Source organism: Cetorhinus maximus, chromosome 38 (assembly GCF_964194155.1).
Source record: "Cetorhinus maximus chromosome 38, sCetMax3.hap1.1, whole genome shotgun sequence".
Classification (NCBI taxonomy): Eukaryota; Metazoa; Chordata; class Chondrichthyes; order Lamniformes; family Cetorhinidae; genus Cetorhinus; species Cetorhinus maximus.
In genome coordinates this window covers 1,456,123-1,474,521 of record NC_135916.1, presented here as the reverse complement: position 1 = coordinate 1,474,521, position 18,399 = coordinate 1,456,123, and the positions used below count along the sequence as shown (strand labels likewise).

The 18,399-nt window shown below is 44.4% G+C and overlaps 3 protein-coding genes across 3 annotated transcripts; all 3 read right to left on the bottom strand.

Moving 5' to 3' along the window:
• Positions 1 to 3,145: 3,145 nt before the first annotated feature.
• LOC144672453 (histone H3) lies at positions 3,146 to 3,556 on the bottom strand. The gene has a single exon (XM_078534296.1). The coding sequence runs from the start codon at positions 3,554 to 3,556 to the stop codon at positions 3,146 to 3,148; it is 411 nt and encodes a 136-aa protein (XP_078390422.1).
• A 1,242-nt stretch (positions 3,557 to 4,798) lies between these two features.
• LOC144672488 (histone H4) lies at positions 4,799 to 5,202 on the bottom strand. The gene has a single exon (XM_078534331.1). The coding sequence runs from the start codon at positions 5,200 to 5,202 to the stop codon at positions 4,891 to 4,893; it is 312 nt and encodes a 103-aa protein (XP_078390457.1). The 3' UTR covers positions 4,799 to 4,890.
• Positions 5,203 to 6,097: 895 nt separating this feature from the next.
• LOC144672426 (histone H1-like) lies at positions 6,098 to 6,751 on the bottom strand. Its single transcript, XM_078534270.1, has one exon. The coding sequence runs from the start codon at positions 6,749 to 6,751 to the stop codon at positions 6,098 to 6,100; it is 654 nt and encodes a 217-aa protein (XP_078390396.1).
• Between the last annotated feature and the right edge of the window lie 11,648 nt (positions 6,752 to 18,399).

The window sequence follows — 18,399 nt, the reverse complement described above, 5'->3', positions numbered from 1 at the left end:
TCTATCTTTGATCCCTCAAAGATGCTATCCCTCCCCAGCATTATAAAAGTTGATTTGATCAATTCATTCCGTATCAGCCCTGGCGGTGTAGGATGCCTCAGTTTCAATACTGGCAGATTTAAGCCAAAAAATGTGCACTCCGCTTTTGACACTCACGAACTTGTATAAAACAACAGTTTTGAATCTGGAAAATTGGATCCTTTATTGTCCTCTTGTCCACAGGCAAAACCAGAAACTGACAGTTTCGGGTAAACTGTTATCGAGGAAAAGAGAGCGAGAAACCTTCTAACATTCTGTAAGAGAACTGCTTTAATGTTAAGCATTAGAACGATTTGTAAAGGAATTGTCCTTTGTTTAGCTAAGACGATTTCTGTGCGATATTTCCTTTGATTAAATTTTTGTCTGTCTTTTCCAATTTGAAATATATAACCGTTTGTTTAACTGATGATTTGGCGTCCTTAACTTCCGACTTCATACGTTGCTTGCCCGCATTGGTGAGTCAGGCAGAAATCTGATTGGTAACATGAAGAATATTATGAGCTAAAATATAATTGACCAATCAGCTCTGAGCGCACCACCATTCCTCCTGAGGGTATAAGAGAACTGAAAGAAGGCGGATATCAGCATTCTCTGTGAAAGTGCTTGTGAGATTGTTAATGCCTCCCTGTACATGGACGACGTCGTCGTCTTCTGCTCGGATCCGCTGTCGGTGCGCAGACTGATGCACGTCTGCGACCAGTTCGAACTGGCCTCGGGAGCCAAGGTAAATCGTGGGAAGAGCGAGGCCATGTTCTTTGGGAACTGGGCTGACCGATCCTTTGTCCCCTTCACTGTCAGGGCTGACGGCCTGAAGGTGCTGGGGATATGGTTCGGAGGGACCGGGGCATGCGTTAGAAACTGGAAGGAGCGAGTGGCTATGGTGAAAAGGAAACTGGGCATGTGGGAGCGACGCTCCCTCTCCATTGCGGGTAAGAACCTGGTCATCAGGTGTGAGGTACTCTCGCTGTTGCTGTACGTGGCGCAGGTCTGGCCCATTCCACACTCCTGCGCGATGGCGATCACTCGAGCCATCTTCCGCTTTATCTGGAGGTCGAAAATGGATCGTGTCTGCAGGGACGCGATGTACAAGCCTCTAGATAAAGGGGGAAAAAACGTGCCCAACATCGCCCTCATACTGATGGCCACCTTTGTGTGCGGCTGCATCAAGCGGTGCGTAGACCCTCAGTACGCAAACACCAAGTGTCACTACGTGCTGAGGTTCTACCTGTCCCCGGTGTTGCGAAGGATGGGTCTGGCCACGCTGCCGCGGAACGCTCCAAGTAGTTGGACCGTACCGTACCACCTGTCCCTGGTGGAAAAATTTATGCAGAAAAACACCTTTGACCACAAGTCCATCAGGCAGTGGTCAGCACGTAACGTCCTAGAGGCCCTGAGGGATAAGGAGAGGGTGGACCCTGTGGGATGGTTCCCCGAGCAGACTGTCAAAGTCATTTGGCAGAATGCCTCATCGCCAGAACTTTCCAACAAGCACCAAGACGTAGCTTGGCTGGTGGTGAGAAAGGCCCTCCCCGTCAGATCCTTCCTACACGCCAGGAGTCTCACCCCCTCTGCACGATGCCCTCGAGGTGGCTGTGGTGGGGAAGAGACCGTTGTTCACCTCCTGGTGGATTGTGCCTTTGCAAAGAAAGTCTGGAGAGAGATGCAGTGGTTGCTGTCGAGGTTCATCCCGAGCAGTTCTGTGACACAGGACTCTGTGCTCTACGGGCTGTTCCCAGGGACACACACCGAGACAAACATCAACTGCAGCTGGAGGATCATCAACTCGGTGAAAGACGCGCTTTGGTCTGCCCGAAACTTGTTGGTCTTCCAGCACAAAGAGTTGTCCCCGACCGATTGTTGCGGACTGGCACAATCCAAAGTCCAGGACTACGTGCTGAGGGACGCACTAAAGCTTGGGGCAGCTGCCGCAAAGGCGCAATGGGGAAGGGTCGCTGTCTAAGACCTTTCTACCACAGCGCACCGAGAGACTGGGAACTGTTTAGAGCCCCTCGGGCTGTACAGATCAAAATGAAAGGCTGTAAATGACTGTAATATTGTTTGTACTGATGCACCTGGTGATACATTTTGTAAAAGTTTAACCTGGATTGTACCCTTGTAATGTTGTTTTTGAAATGGTTTTGAATGTGATTGAAGATTTTTATGAATAAAGTATATTTTTACAAAAAAAAAAAAAAAAAAAAAAAGTCTGGAAGAGGAAAGACCGGTGGGAAAGTTCGTTCCAAGGCCAGGTCTCGCTCCTCCCGGGCCGGACTGCAGTTCCCGGTGGGCCGCGTTCACAGACTGCTGAGGAAGGGGAACTACGCTGAGCGTGTGGGTGCCGGAGCCCCGGTCTATCTGGCCGCCGTGCTCGAGTACCTGACGGCTGAAATCCTCGAGCTGGCCGGCAACGCGGCCCGGGACAACAAGAAGACCCGCATCATCCCCAGGCACCTGCAGCTGGCCGTCCGCAACGACGAGGAGCTCAACAAGCTGCTGGGAGGGGTGACCATCGCTCAGGGCGGGGTGCTGCCTAATATCCAGGCCGTGCTGCTGCCCAAGAAAAGCGGCGCCTCTGCAGCCACCAAGACCAAGTGAAGCGACCATTCTTTAAACTGAGAACCCAAAGGCTCTTTTCAGAGCCACTCACTTGATCAGTGAAAGGGGCGACCTGTTGTCTATCCGGATGCGCGATAACATCCCTATCGATTCGGAATGACATTATATTTCTAATGCGATCTGTGAAAGCGCTGGTTACAACGAGACGCTGGTGCTGTTGCCTGTACCAGACACCAGGAGTCTGTGCTGCATCTATATATGATCAATTGACAATGTTCAGGAAAACGTTCTTTGAATAATTAACTCATCCCATTTCCAATTAAATGATGTAAAATTACAAACAAATATAAACGGAATCACCTCATATCCCCAAATGCATCAGAGGGAGGGAAACGGGTAAACAGAAGGAAAGAAAATAAATTGTAGGTTTGAGGGTTTTAGGTGCTGGAGTTTTTAACAAGAGATCGCAGCTCTTTCTCTGACCGACTTGGTGGCTCTTAAAAGAGCCTTTGTGGTTCTCGGTGTAAGTCTAGAGTCGGGTAGGGTCAGTCTAAGCGCGCTCCCCGCGGATGCGGCGGGCCAGCTGGATGTCCTTGGGCATGATGGTGACTCGCTTGGCGTGGATGGCGCACAGGTTGGTGTCCTCAAAGAGCCCCACCAGGTAAGCCTCGCTGGCCTCCTGCAGGGCCATGACGGCCGAGCTCTGGAAGCGCAGGTCGGTCTTGAAGTCCTGAGCGATCTCTCGCACCAGGCGCTGGAAGGGCAGTTTGCGGATCAGCAGCTCGGTGGATTTCTGGTAGCGGCGGATCTCCCGCAGAGCCACAGTGCCGGGCCTGTAGCGATGGGGCTTCTTGACGCCGCCCGTGGCTGGAGCGCTCTTGCGGGCAGCTTTGGTAGCCAGCTGCTTGCGGGGAGCTTTCCCTCCGGTCGACTTGCGCGCTGTCTGCTTGGTCCTGGCCATGATAACAAACGCTGTGGAACACAGACTCTGAGAATGATCAAGCCGCTCTGTGTCTGTCTATTTAAGACATGTCCGTCACCTCCCTCCTGTCCTGATTGGATGCAGTGCAATCCCGCCGAGAAATTTGAAAAGAGCAGCGGGCTGCATGGATTCCTGGGCCCTGATTGGTGGAGCAGAAACTGACAGTTCATCAATTTCAAAATGCCCGCCAATTTCAAAGGGAAGAGTAACTGACATTAAAATAAACCTAGTTTGAAGGCAGATAAAATCAATCTGAATGGACAAATATCACAAGGTCTCAATGTTTGCGAGCCCCATTTCGGTCCCAGCTCCGACTTCCGGCTTTTGAACGTGGATTAAATTCTCATTCATTCCCTGATCGGTTTACAGCAGGCTGGAATAAAACTCCTATTGATGGGCGGAATTTTGGGTCTCACATATAAAACTGATCAACCTTATCGGTTTATTCATGTCAAAACCCTATAGATGTTATAAAGAGAATGGCTTGGCTCTTGTTTCTAGTGTTTTATGGCTGGGGGAGGCGATGTGGGTGGGCGGATTGCGCACCCTTTCTGTAAATCAAGTTAATATCTAAGTTTACATATTTGAACTATCTTCCACAATGTGCGTAAATGCATCTTCGCAGTCCAAACCATGCACCAAAATCAGATCTTCCACATCACCCTTCAGTCCGTCCTGGGTTGCAGAATCGAGGTGATTAAGTGTAGTCAGATTTTTCAATCAGCCTCTCAATATTCGCCTTACATTCCCGTTTAAATTTGGGTTATTTCTTTGATCGCCCTGATACAGGCCAGAATAAAGTTGTTCAGTGCTCCCAGGAACCAGACAACATGCTGCATCGATACAGGCTGATCCATTTAAAGCTGGTATACTGGTACCTCCCAGACCCTGTCATGTCTCAACGACCCAGGAACAGATGGCGAAGAAAGAAGACAGGGTGATAATGGGGCGATGAAGCGAGAATGATGGGTCTCAAAATAGTTACTCCTGATTAAAGTGTAATAAATGATGGCCTTTATCTTGTGAACTCGGTGTTAGTTTGGGAGCTGTCGTGTTCCTCAGTCAAGCTTTGAATCGAGATTCGGCAAGTATAAAGGAAGCGAATTCCTGAAAACCGAACTAAATTAAACCTTGAAACTTGTGTGACTCACGATTATATTGTTAATGGAAAATGCGCAGATGGAAAGGCTGTGTTTATATAAAACTACATCTCGCTTTCCCTCTCCCGCTCTGAGGTCACTGCTCTCAATGTGAGGTTGTGGGCGGCTCTTAGAAGAGCCTTTGGGTTTTGTTATAGAGTCGGGTCGATTTGTTCAGCCGCCGAATCCATAGAGAGTGCGGCCCTGGCGTTTCAGAGCGTACACCACATCCATGGCGGTGACCGTCTTCCGCTTGGCGTGCTCGGTGTAGGTGACAGCATCCCTGATCACATTCTCCAGGAAAACCTTCAGCACCCCGCGGGTCTCCTCGTAGATCAGGCCCGAAATGCGCTTGACACCGCCACGGCGAGCCAGGCGGCGGATGGCTGGTTTGGTGATGCCCTGGATGTTATCGCGAAGCACTTTGCGGTGCCGCTTTGCTCCGCCTTTCCCCAGTCCTTTGCCTCCTTTCCCTCTGCCAGACATGATACTTCTTCAGTCAAATCGCTGCTGAATGAGTGGGGAGCTGCTTCACGTTCCGCTTTTATACAGCCCGCCCCGACCTGACTGAGGAAGGGAGAGAGAGAGAGAGAGAGAGTGTGTGTGTGTGTGTCAGAGGCGGGGCGAGACAGCCTGAGTGACAGTCAGGGCAATGTCTCTGGTCAGACAGTCCCTCCTCCTGCCAGCCCGAAGTACATTTAGTTATCAAATTCTGAAGAGAGCTGAACAGAAAACTTTAAACGTAACTGAAATACTTCAACATCATAAACCAGCTATTTTGAAAATCGAATGTATTAAATCCAATCCTCTCAGTAATATTCCCCCCTCGATACTGCATTTCAATCAAGAGTCAAATGTTTGCATCTATTTCAATCCCTCTCCTATTCTATACCAACACAACTCTAGACTATCCCCCGAACCCTCCCCTCCAGGCTGCCAAAAGGGATTGAGAAATTCCCTAACATCTCTTCCAACAGAATTAGAGAAACAACAGGTATGGGCCTTAGTTGTGAGACGGGACATTTGAGCGATGCTCACTCCATTGCAGACTCTCACCTTGAAAATGTGAATAAAGGAAAGATAAACTTTGAATGCACTGGGACACATTCCGGATAGGGAGCTGTAAGGATATCCCTGTGTCTTATTGCACAGTGCGGGAGGGGACGGGTGGAGAGTGTGTCAGTGAGTGAGCGGGAAAATAGGATTTAAGTGGAAGGATAAAGAAACATTTCCATCTGAAATCAGCTCCCAGCGCGGAGACAGGGATCAAATGATCAGGGGATCAGCTCTTTCATGTGAAATGTGGGTGGCTCTGAAAAGAGCCTTTGGGTTCAGAGGTTTACAATTTGCTCAGGATCTTTCCCTTCTTTCCTGTCTTTGCTTATCTCCCTTTGGGCTTGGCCTTCCCTTTCGCCACTTTTTTGACGCCCGTCACCTTCTTGGCCGGAGACTTTCTCTTGGGGGCTGCTTTTTTCACCGGCTTTTTGGGAGTTGCCGCCTTCTTGGCTGTTTTCTTGGCCGCTGCTTTCTTCGCTGGGGATTTCTTGGCCGCTGCTTTCTTGACTGGAGTCTTCTTGGCCGTTGCTTTCTTGACTGTTTTCTTGGCCGTTGCTTTCTTTGCTGTCACCTTCTTGGCTGCCGCTTTCTTCACTGGAGATTTCTTGCCAGCTGCTGCCTTCGCCTTCTTTCCCACTTTCCCCGGGGTTGTGTTCTTAGGGACTTTGAAGGAGCCCGAGGCGCCCGTGCCCTTGACCTGAACCAGGAAGCCATTCTTCACATTCCTCTTGATGCTTTGCTTGATCTGGGAGCCGAGTTTCTCCACATCCAGCCCTTTGCCGCGCAGCGCCTTCTTGATCGCGGGCAGCGACATCCCCTTGCGATCGCTGCAATCCGCCACAACCTTGAGGATCTGCTCGCCCAGCTTGGGACCGGCTGCACTGCTCCGGGGAGCCGCCTTCTTCTTCTTCTTGGGAGACTTGACCTGGGCGGCGGGAGCGGCTGGAGGAGCCGTTTCGGCGGCTGCAGTATCGGTCATGTTCCGGGACTCTGCACAAAAGTGTCTCTGTCAATGTGAACGGGCTCAGAAATGAAGCCGCTGGTGGCGGCACTGAGCAACTTAAAGGCAGCGAGCGGACGGGGCGGAGACAGGCTGCTGTCAGCTCCAGGCTGCTGCTGCCTCTCTGTGTTTTTCTCTCCTCACAAACTCCCCAATTCCATGGAAATTCCGGCTCTCCAGTGTCCCAGACTAAATCCATCTTATCTCTGACATTGTAATGTTTGCTGTCGAAAATATTTCACGCGAATTGAAGGCTCCAGTTTCGATTTAAACCTGATTTACTGCGGCTCCTTCACCCGATCTCTGACATGTCCTCTACTCTTAGACTGAAATCTAGAAAACAACTCAGAAATGCTCTTGAAATCTCACTTCGGGGTTAAGCTGGGGAATAGGTGGAATTTTTGAAAGGGAAATATTTTTATTTTAGGCAAGCGGGTCTCGGAAACCTCATGATCAGCACGGACACACAAACACAGTTTCATTCCTTTGACTCGCCCGCCCATTTCCAACGCTCCCTTACACAATGTTCACATCTGCACCTTCACAGGCTGAAACTAGTATCAAATGTAAGGGTCTCAGGACAGAATTGCCCCTCTTTTCGAACTTTGCTCGTCTTTCTATTAATTTTCCGTAGATTGTAAATTCAGAAAAAAACATCTAACACTCTGAGACATGGGAGCCGCAGACTGTCTGATTCGCAGATTCCGTAAAGGAACCAATCATATGTGATTTCAGGCTATTATCTGAATAGCTCACATCAAGATGTTTATTCCAGGTGACAATATAAATTATCTGCTCCCGGTCCCTCCGGATCTCCCTGTTTATGTTGCTCCTCTTGAACTGACAGGTCACAATTTCACAGTTTGCAATGTACCCCTACCTCAACAACCAGAGCAGGCCAGTTATATGTTAACGCGCATTCGCGGATTGTCACATTCCTGGCAGTGACAGAGATTTTCAAAACACACTTCGATTTTTTATTAGAGATAATCAAATGAAATTTCAGAGCTGAATTTCTGAGAGGATGAACACTAACGGTGTCACGCATATCAATGGAGGATGGGTAACAGCATCAGTAACATTCACAGCACCAGAAGTAGAGAGATGTGGGTGGAAAGGGAGCAAGAGAGCAAGGAAAGAGAAGAATCAATAGTGAGTGAGAGAGAGATAGATAGAGGGAGATTGAGGCAGAGACAGAAAGGCACACACACCGATAGGCTAGTGCTGTTGGGAGGAGTTTAAACTAACTCGGCAGGGGGAGGGGACACAGAATTTTAGCAGAATGGGGACACATCATAAGCCAGTAGAAGAACCATGAGCGACGAAGTACAGCTGCAATAAGCTTCAAGGGAGTAAGGCAAGGCTGGATGGCCTCAACTTAAGTGCCAGGAGTATTGCAGATAAAACGGATGAGTTGAGGGTGTGGATTGAAACCCTTGGAATTGTGGTGTAGTAGCTATCACTGAGACGTGGTTGAGGGAAGGGCAGGATTGGCAGCTCAATATTCTGTGATGTTGAAATTTCAGGTGAGACAACGGAGGGGGTAAAAGAGGAGGAGGCTTAGAATTATTAATTAAGGAGTCAGTTACTGCAGTAACGATGCATCAAATGAAACTTTGTGGGTTGAGCTAAGAAATAAAAAGTGGGCAACCACGTTATTAGGTTTTAATTATAGACCCCCAGGTAGTCAGCGGTAAATTGAGGGGCAACTATGTGCACTGTTTGTGGAGTTGTGTAAAAAGAATAGCAATAGGGTAATTATATCAGGTGATTCCAACTTTCCCAACATTAATTGGGATATAAATAGTGTTAAGGGCTCGGACGTAGTGGATTTTTTGAAATGTGTACAGGAGAACTTTTTAGGTCAATATGTCGGGAGTCCAAAAAGGGAAGGTGCATGGCTGGACCTAATTCGGGGGAATGAAGCCGGACAGGTGGCTGAGGTGACGGTGGGTGAGTATTTTAGCGATAGCAAATACAACACGGTACAGATTAAGTTTGTTATGGACAAAGAAATCGACAAGTTGCAAATAAAAATGTTTTGGATTGGTTGAGAGTGGATTTTAGTGAAATAAGGCAGGAAATGGCCAATTTAGACTTGGAAGACCTGTTTGTGGTGAAACATACAGAGGGACTATGGGGGGTGTTCAAAATTGAAATGGGGCCGGTACAGGCTCAACATGTCCTCTCCAAGCTGCCTCAGCATTCTCCTCACTCACTTTCACTGCTATTTCCAACACAATTCACCCAATTCAGTACAAATGACCAAGGAATTTCAAGCGTAAATTGTGTTTTACCACAAACTTTTGCCCTCATTTAAATAACATCATGCTGAAAACTGACCCTGCCCATAAAAATGCTCATACCCCCAAATCAAGTCAATCACCATGGCAAATTTTTGCTAGTAAATGGCTCCAAGAGGAGCAACATAAACAGGGAGATCCGGAGGGAACGGGAGCAGATAATTGATATTGTCACCTGGAATAAACATCTTGATGTGAGCTATTCAGATAATAGCCTGAAATCACATGTGATTGGTTCCTCCACGGAATCTGCGAATCAGACAGTCTGCGGCTCCCATGTCTCAGAGTGTTAGATGTTTTTTTCTGAATTTACAATCTACGGAAAATTAATAGAAAGGAAGGAGGAAGGAGTAACGAGCCCAGAGAACCAAGGGTGACCAGGGATATTCAGATAACCAGGATGCTGCCTTAGATGAAACGTTCCACACAGCCCCAGTTGTGATGCTCAAGCTGGAGAACATTGACTGAGGGGAGGAGCAAATGATGTTGATTCTGTGACGTAAAATTCCAGAGAAGCGCATGCGCATTGCTGCCCTCATTCAACTCCTCAGACCTGACTAGAAGCGCGCATGCGCTGCCCTTCTACCAACTCCGCCATTGAAGTTTTTCACTCAGTGAGCGGGAGATCTTTGTTTCAAACAGATAGAAATGGAAATCTTAGGGCCCGGGTAAGCGAGTAAACAGCGTTCTGATTCCAGCAGGGCCCCGGTTTGTCAGTGTGGACACAGAAATCATCATTGACTCGGGGTAAGTTCAGGGGGAACCGGGGGCTGTTTGTAAGAGGCGGAGCGGAGCGGGAACGTGTTCCGGAACTTGGAGTGAGCGGGTGGACGGGGAGAGGCCTTTCTGGGGCTGTGTGTGGCCCTGCTGAGGGAGACAGAACCTGAGAAAGCTGCAATTGAAAACTATTGGGATTTTCTCCCCTCAAACCTGTAATGCATATTCCAAGTATAGCTGCTGATTCATGCAACTTGTCGGCATTTGGACAGGGAACAGTGGAAACAGGCGGACAGTGAGGATGGGGAACAATCATGTAAATATCACCTATCGCAGTCACCAGCTTTTCAAGTGATAAGTGTTAAAGAAACATTGTCGCAGCGGCTGTTGGTTTTTGTTGACGGCTCTTACAATGGGAGCTGGAAATTGAAACCTGACCTGCACCAATGTACCTGTCCCCTCGGGTAGTGACATCCTTGGAGGAGGACAGGACAGGACTGTTTCTGAATGTTACTCAAATGTTTGAAAAGTACCGAAGCAGGGTGCTGAAGTGGAATCAGGGACTGTACTTCTTTATTGTCCTTTACGATTTGTAGAGCATTATAAAAATTGATTATCAGTTGCCAGGTTACGTTGATCTATTTTCTTTCAAAGCCTCAGCTGATCTTGACTTTCAAGAGATATGTTTCTTCCTCTAGGCAAATACATGAAGGGATCGGTTTCAAGCTGTTGATTTCCCAACCAAAATAAAAGTGCAGCCATCTCATTGTTACTGACAGCAGGTATGATATTACTCACAGAGTGCAGAGATACAGACAGAACATCATTTCCACCGTCACCACGGACAGAAATAGTCAGAATCAAATGGAATTCATACCAGATACATGTGCTCAATCCAATAGTCAAACGCTCAGAAGGGAGGCGGGGGTTGGGGAGATGGTTGGAATAATCACAATACACTCCTACTCAGTACCTCTGAATGGCAGGTCCACCAATTTCAGTCCAAACTCACAACCAATATCAAATTGAAGCTCACTCCATGCATGTCACAAGAATGGAACATTGGCTGTAATTTAAATATCAGGAAATAAAGCTGATTGAAATTCAATGAATTAATCCTTGAATGTACCCAGCATTCATAAAGCAATGCAATAGACTCAACACCAAAGATCCCACACAGTATCATACATTTATTTTATTCATCCTTGAGTTGTTTGCTTCGCTGGCTGGGACAGCATTTAGTTGCCCTTGAGAAGTTGGTTTACAAGCTGCTTTCTTGAGCCGCTACAGTCCCTGTGGTGTTGATACACCCACAGTGCTGTTAGGAATGGAGTTTCAGGTTTTTGACCCAGCAATGACAGCATAGTTCCATCTCAGAATGGTGAGGCACTTGGAGGGGAATTTCCAGGTGGTGGTGTTCTCATCGATCTGCTGCCCTTGTCCCTCAGGATCAACAGGGCTGAGATTGCCTTTGTCGATGATCTTTTTGTTGCCATTTGTTACAATTGAGTGGCTAGCTAGGCCATTTTAGAGGGCATTTAATGGTGGGTGTAGAGTCACATGTACATGGACGACAGATTTCATTCTCTAAAGAATATTAGTAAACCAGAAGGGTTTTTACCACAATCGACAATGGTTTCGTGGTGATCATTAATTCGATTCATATTTTTATTGATTTTAAATTCCAACATCTGCAGTGTCAGGGTTTGAACCCAGAGCACTACCCTGGCTGTCCAGATTATTAGTCCAATGACAATACAACTACACCATCACCTGCTCCTGGTAATGATAAAGTACTTATTCATTAATACAGACGCGCATACACATCACATGCCAGAGCAATATTTTCGGAATAGTTATATCGACAGATCACTACAAACAAGAAAGTTTAAAACTTAACTCACAAAGCAGATATTGACAAGTACAGTGAATAACATAACACCACTCTCATAGGAGGGACTGACAGATACAGAAGAAAGTTACCTTCCTGTAAGAGGGGCAGACACTTACATAATAAAACCACAGACACATACCAGAGATAGAGAGGTGTTGAATATAATCAATTTTTCAATGACAGACTTTTCAAAATATTAAGAGGTTGGGTACCGAGAAATCAGATGTTGATAGCTACAGTAATGTCAGACCTGAAAATGCATCAAAACCCATAAGTTGCTGACTAAAACATAACAGCCTGTATGAAAGACCAAGAGATACAGTCAGGGGTAGTGCGGGGGATGTTAGTGTGGGGGGAGGTCCTTGCTCACACACTAAATTGAAAGCTGCAATGTGAATATCACACTTAAGTAATACAGGCTGACAAGTTCACAGCAAAATCGACAATGACCTACAAGGTACATGCAGACCATGGGAAAAGACAATACTCACACACAAGAATATGATGGGCATAGACTAAACCATACCTTCTCATACCAGGGATTGACAGCAAATGAGTAAAGTCTCACTCATTTGAAATAACCTGAGTTTCAGCAAATTTTTCCATGCTCACATTTCTGATCCTGACACAAAGAACAGGAAAATGAATCACACTGACATTTCACAGTATTGCAGATACAGAACATAAAATGCAAATCCACATACCTGTAACTAAGAGGCAATGAGTAAAAATATGCATTACATGTCAGAAACAGTGAAAGTAAGATGCTTACTCACAAATCAGGCACTGACAGGTGCTGAATAATAGCCACAAATGCATTACAGAGAGTCAATGATCCAGAGTAAAGCCCAGAATCAATTACAAACATTCATAAAACAAATCAGACAGTCACACAGCAACAAATAACTAGGTGCATTTTGGAATCCCCATTCACAGGCAGGAAAGAAATAAACGCCATAGTAAGATGTTAAAAAGTGAAAGATACAGTGTGATCCCACATTCACATAGTGGAATATAAATAGTGGAGAAGAAATAAATTTCTCCCATACTAAAGACCGGCAGGTAAATGTACACGCACACACACACACACACATACACACATGCACAGACACACATTTACCTGCAATCTCAAAATTATATAACATTGCGCCACCATTTCTCTTTGAGCCCCAATGCCAAGCTATAGATTTCCCATCTTAAATAATCATGCAGCTCTATGCTTCGAGTAGGCATAGGTACATTATTGTTCAAAGCACAGACAGAACAGCAGTTCCACCATCACTGAGAGCAGGAATCAGATTCACATTGATCTCAAGTTTCAGATAGACGTGTTCAACGCAACAGTCAAATACAACAGGGGAGACAGAATATTTCTCCCCAATTCACACTCACTAAGCACCGCAGAAAGGTAGGTCCATCAATCACAGTCCAAAACCACAAATACTATCAGATTGAAAGGCACCTCATTCATTTCAGAAGAGTGCAGTCTTAGCTACAGATAGTGCAACAGACTGAAATGTACAAAATTATTCTGTAGAATGTACCTAGGTTCTCACAGAGGAACACATTAAACCCCCCTCCAAAGATCTCATACTATATCTAAAATAAAGAGAAAGTGTAATTTTAATTAATACGTCATGGATACACAACACATGCCGGTTTAATATTCTCACTATGATTCATAACGTAAGATCATTACACACTGAATCAATCAGATATGACATACACAGCATGTGAGTTCAAGCGTCTCATTATCATTCACAAATACTTTTGCCGAGTTGCAGCCTGAATGCTATACCTTAGTTCACATTAAATAAAAGAATAACACCGGTCTTTGATAAATGCAAAGTTTCATTTTAAAATCTGCAACAGAGCTAGGAAACAGTAATAGATTAATGCATTGGAGAAATAGTTTTCAGAAACATGAATGTGATACATGTTATGTACAGAAGAAACCTTCACATGTCTAATAATGGAGTTATATATACAGAGGAGAAATTTGAGATACACAAACAGTATAATAACTGAGATTTAGGGAATTAATTCCAACATAGGTAATGGTCACAGGGTAGACACTTAAATTTCATTAAAATTAATTCTAAAGCTGCATCCTGTACCAGAGAAAGACAAATGGGAAATTAGCCCTGCACACTCCCACACAAACATTCACACACTCGCAGGCTCTTGCACTAACACACACAGACAAACATACATATACACAAATGTGCACAACATCTGTTGCACACATACACAAACACACACACACAAAAAATCACACACATGCACACAAACATACACACAGGCCCTCACGCACACAGAAGCACAAACACACACATGCATAAATGAATGCACACAGTAACAAACTTGCACTTTCTCTCCGACACACACAGTCATGCAGATTTTCACAAAAATTCACACCTGCAGACACAAATACTCACACACACACACACACACACACACACACAGACAAACACACAAGAAGCATCTGTGAGTATATACATGGAACATTGACAGCATCTAAGTAATTAAATGCTGGCCCGGTAGTTAAGAAGCAGGTATTACGGTAGTAATTTAAACATATGCAGCTGAAAATTAGCAGGACTATATACATTGGTAATGCATAAGAACATAAGAACTAGGAGCAGGAGTAGGCAATTCAGCCCCTCGAGCCTGCCCCTCCATTCAATACAATCATGGCTGATCTCATTTCGACCTCAACTCCAATTTCCCGCCCTCTCCCCATGACCTTTCAACACATGACTAATTAAAAATCTGTCTATCTCCTCCTTTAATTTATTCAGTGTCCCGGCATCCATTGCACTCTGAGGTAGTGAATTCCACAGATTCATGACCTTTTGAGAAAAGTAATTGCTCCACATCACTGATTTAAATCTACCACCCCTTAGCCTAAAAGTATAGCCTCTCGTTCTAGAGTGTCTCACAAGGGGAATCTACCACTCCTCGTCTATTTTGTCGATTCCTTTTGGAATCTTATATACCTCAATTAGATCTCCTCTCATCCTTTTAAACTCTAGCGAGTATAGGCCTAAACTGCTCAATCTCTCCTCATAAGACAAGCCCCACATCTCTGGAATCAATCTAATGAACCTCCTCTGAACCGCCTCCAGTGCAAGTACATCGGTCCTCAAGAATGGGGACCCATACTGTGCACAGTACTCCAGGTGCGGTCTCACCAATGCCTTGTACAGTTGCAACAATACTTGCCTATTTTTATACACTTTTCCTTTATCAATAAATGCCAAAATTCCATTTGCCTTCCTTATTACCTGCTGTACCTGCATATTAGCTTTTAGCGATTCATGCACGAGATCACCCAGAACCCTCTGCACTGAAGCATTCTGCAGTTGCTCTCTATTAAATATAAACCGCCTTTTTATTCTTCCGACCAAAATGGATAATCTCACACTTACCTACGTTAAACTCCATTTGCCCTTTCAGCTAACCTGTCCATATCCATTTGAAAATTTCTTATTTCTTCATTGCAACTTACTTTCCCACCTATTTTGGTGTCATCTGCAAATTTAGCTATCGGACCTTCTATCCCTGAATCCTAATCAATAATATAGATTGTAAATAAATGGGGCCCATTGACCAAACCCTGTGGCACCCCACTAGTTACAGCTTGCCATCCAGAAAAATACACATTTTTCCCGAATCTCTGCTTTCTGTTGGTTAGCCAATCCTCTATGCAAACTAATACATTACCCCTAACCTTGTGTGATCTTACCTTGCGTATTAATCTTTTGTGCAGCACCTTATCAAATGCCTTCTGGAAGTCCAGATAATACAACATCTACAGGATCCCCATTACCCACTTTGCTTCTCACATCTTCAAAGAAATCTAGCAAATTAGTCAAACATGATTTACTCTTCATAAAACCATGCTGACTCTGATGGATTGCATTTTGACTTTCCAAATGCCCCATTACTTCTTCCTTAATAATGGATTCCAACAATTTCCCAAAGACGTATGTTATACTAACTGGTCTATAGATACCTACTTTCTCCCTCCCCCACTTTTTGAATAAGGGCGTTATGTGAGCATCTTTCCTAACCACTGGAACCTTTCCAGAATCCAGGGAATTTTGGAATATTATAGCCAATGCATTCACTATCTACACTGCCAGTTCCTTTAAGACACTGGGACTTAGGCCATCAGGTCCTGGGGACTTGTCACCCTTTAATCCCAATAGTTTGCTCAGTTATTTTCTCTGTTGAAGGTGCAGTAAACGTTAGACACTTAGTCAAATGTAACAAGATTGTGCCACACAACTGATTGACTGCAGGTTAAGATTCTCTTCCAGTTACCTAATTTGCAAAAATATATAAAAGTAAAAGCACTAAAAACACAGAAAATAAAAGTCACATTCACTGAAAAATGGCTGACATATAAATATAAAACATACCAGACACTGACAGCTTGAAAATAAGTTTCACCAAGGCACGCATGCAAGAGACAGAAATATATCAAGTGAAATCACACTCAAATACTAGAAAATGACTGGCATGAAATTAAAATGCATAAATTATACTGGATAATGAGAAATATTAGTGAAAATGCAATTCAAAAAACATAAATATATTAAACCTTATCTCACCAAATTAATATTGACCAAGTACAGGGAACATATTAACACCTCTCCCCTAGCAGAGACTGCCAGAAACACAAAAAATATGGATTCCCATAACAGAGACCGAGAGTGATAATGTATCATCAACAGCACATTCAAGACAGAGAGATACAGAATTAAACCAATTCTTCCAGAACTGAACTGTTAAAAAGGGAGGAACACTCTTACTCAAATAACAGACTTTGATAGCTACAGGAAAAACACACATAAACCTGAATTCAAATGTGTAAGGTCCTGAATAAAACTACTCGTCACATACCAAAAACAGAGGGATACAGGGAAGTAAAGGTCAGGATCACAAATAAAATTGAAAATGCAACCTCAGACTCAGGCTCAAATAATGGTGCCTGATGGTTCAGAGGAAAACTGACAAGACATATGACAGGCAGACAGAGAAAAATAACAATTATCCAGTAATAGGACAGAATAAACCCGACATTCTCATACAGAGGACTGACATTAAATGATTAAATCCTCACTCATTTACAGTAAACTAAGGGACACAAAATCATTTTCATGCTCACATATGTGACCCTGAAATGTTAGTGGGGATATACAATCACGCTGATATATCACAGAGGTACAGGTACAGGATTAGTTCCACCCACTTACACACATCTTAGCAAATGAGAGTTAATAGCAAAACACACATTCCATTTAAGATGCAGGCAAAAATACTCAAAAATATACTCACAAATCAAGCACAAGCAAGTGCAGAGTAATAGCTACACTCACATTACAGAGACTGACATATGCATAGTAAAGGCCAGCTGGAACTATAAGTGTGTTGGGAAAAATACAGTCACACAAGAGTAAATAACAGGGAACAGTGCAGAATCCCCATTCACAGACAGGTAAAGAATTAAAAACACAGTAAGTTCAGAGAAGCTAACGGATGCACATCGACTTGGCACAATATAAAATTTGCAGTACAAATAAATCCTCACATACTCGAAACTGACAGGTACAGAAAACACAGATACACACAACTGAGAGGTACAGTGCAAAATCTCCATTCAATTATTGCAAATTGTCAGAATGGAAGCCAGAATTAAATATTTGAAACTGCCAGATGAACTTGCTGGAAATAACATACATGGGGGACAAACAAAGAAAATGTGAGGAATAATCAGCGAGTTTGGGAGCATCTGTGGAGAAAAAAACAAGACAAAACATTTCAGCTCAATGGCGCTTCATCAGTTCGGAGTTTTCAAACAAATGGCAGTTTTGTTTCTGTCTCCACAAATCTTGCCAGAGCTGCTCAGTATTTCCAGCATTTTTGATTTTTCTTCTTGAGATTTCCAATATTCACGGTATTTGGAATTTGCATTAGCTGCAGAGTTAAACCTTCATGCCATAAACTGACAAGGACAAAGGAAATCCCATATTCACATAGCAGAAATCAACAGGTTCTAAACAGAACCACCGATCAGTTCATCAGAAATTATCAGGAACAGAGCAAAATATACCACTTACAAGACAGAGATATGAATACAGAACAAAATACACACACATCCCAAACATGAACTAACTGGTACAGCTGAAATCCATTATCACATATCAGGCATGGAAAGAGAGAAAATAGGAGCAGGAGTAGGTCATTTGCCCTGTTGAGCCTGCTCTGCCATTCAATTTCATCATGGCTGACCCTATATCTCAACACCATCCAACCACACTGTTATCATAGCCTTGTCCATTTGGAGTCTTGAAATCTATCTATTTTGCTCTTAAATATATTCAGTGACTTGGCTTTCACACTCTTCTATCATAGAGAATTGCACAGGTTTACCACCCTCTGATTGAAGAACTTTCTCCTCATCTCAGTTCTAAACCATCTACCCTGTATCCTGAGAATGTGACCCCTTGTTCTAGACCCCCAGCCAGAGGAAACATCATCCCTGCACCCAATCATTCCAGCCCTGTCAGAATGTTACACCTTTCATTGAGACCCCCTCTCATCCTTTTAAACTCCAGTAAATACAGGCCTACTCGACCCAAACTCTCCTCAGAGGACAATCCTGCCATCCCAGGGATCACTCTGGTGAACCTTCGCTGCACTCC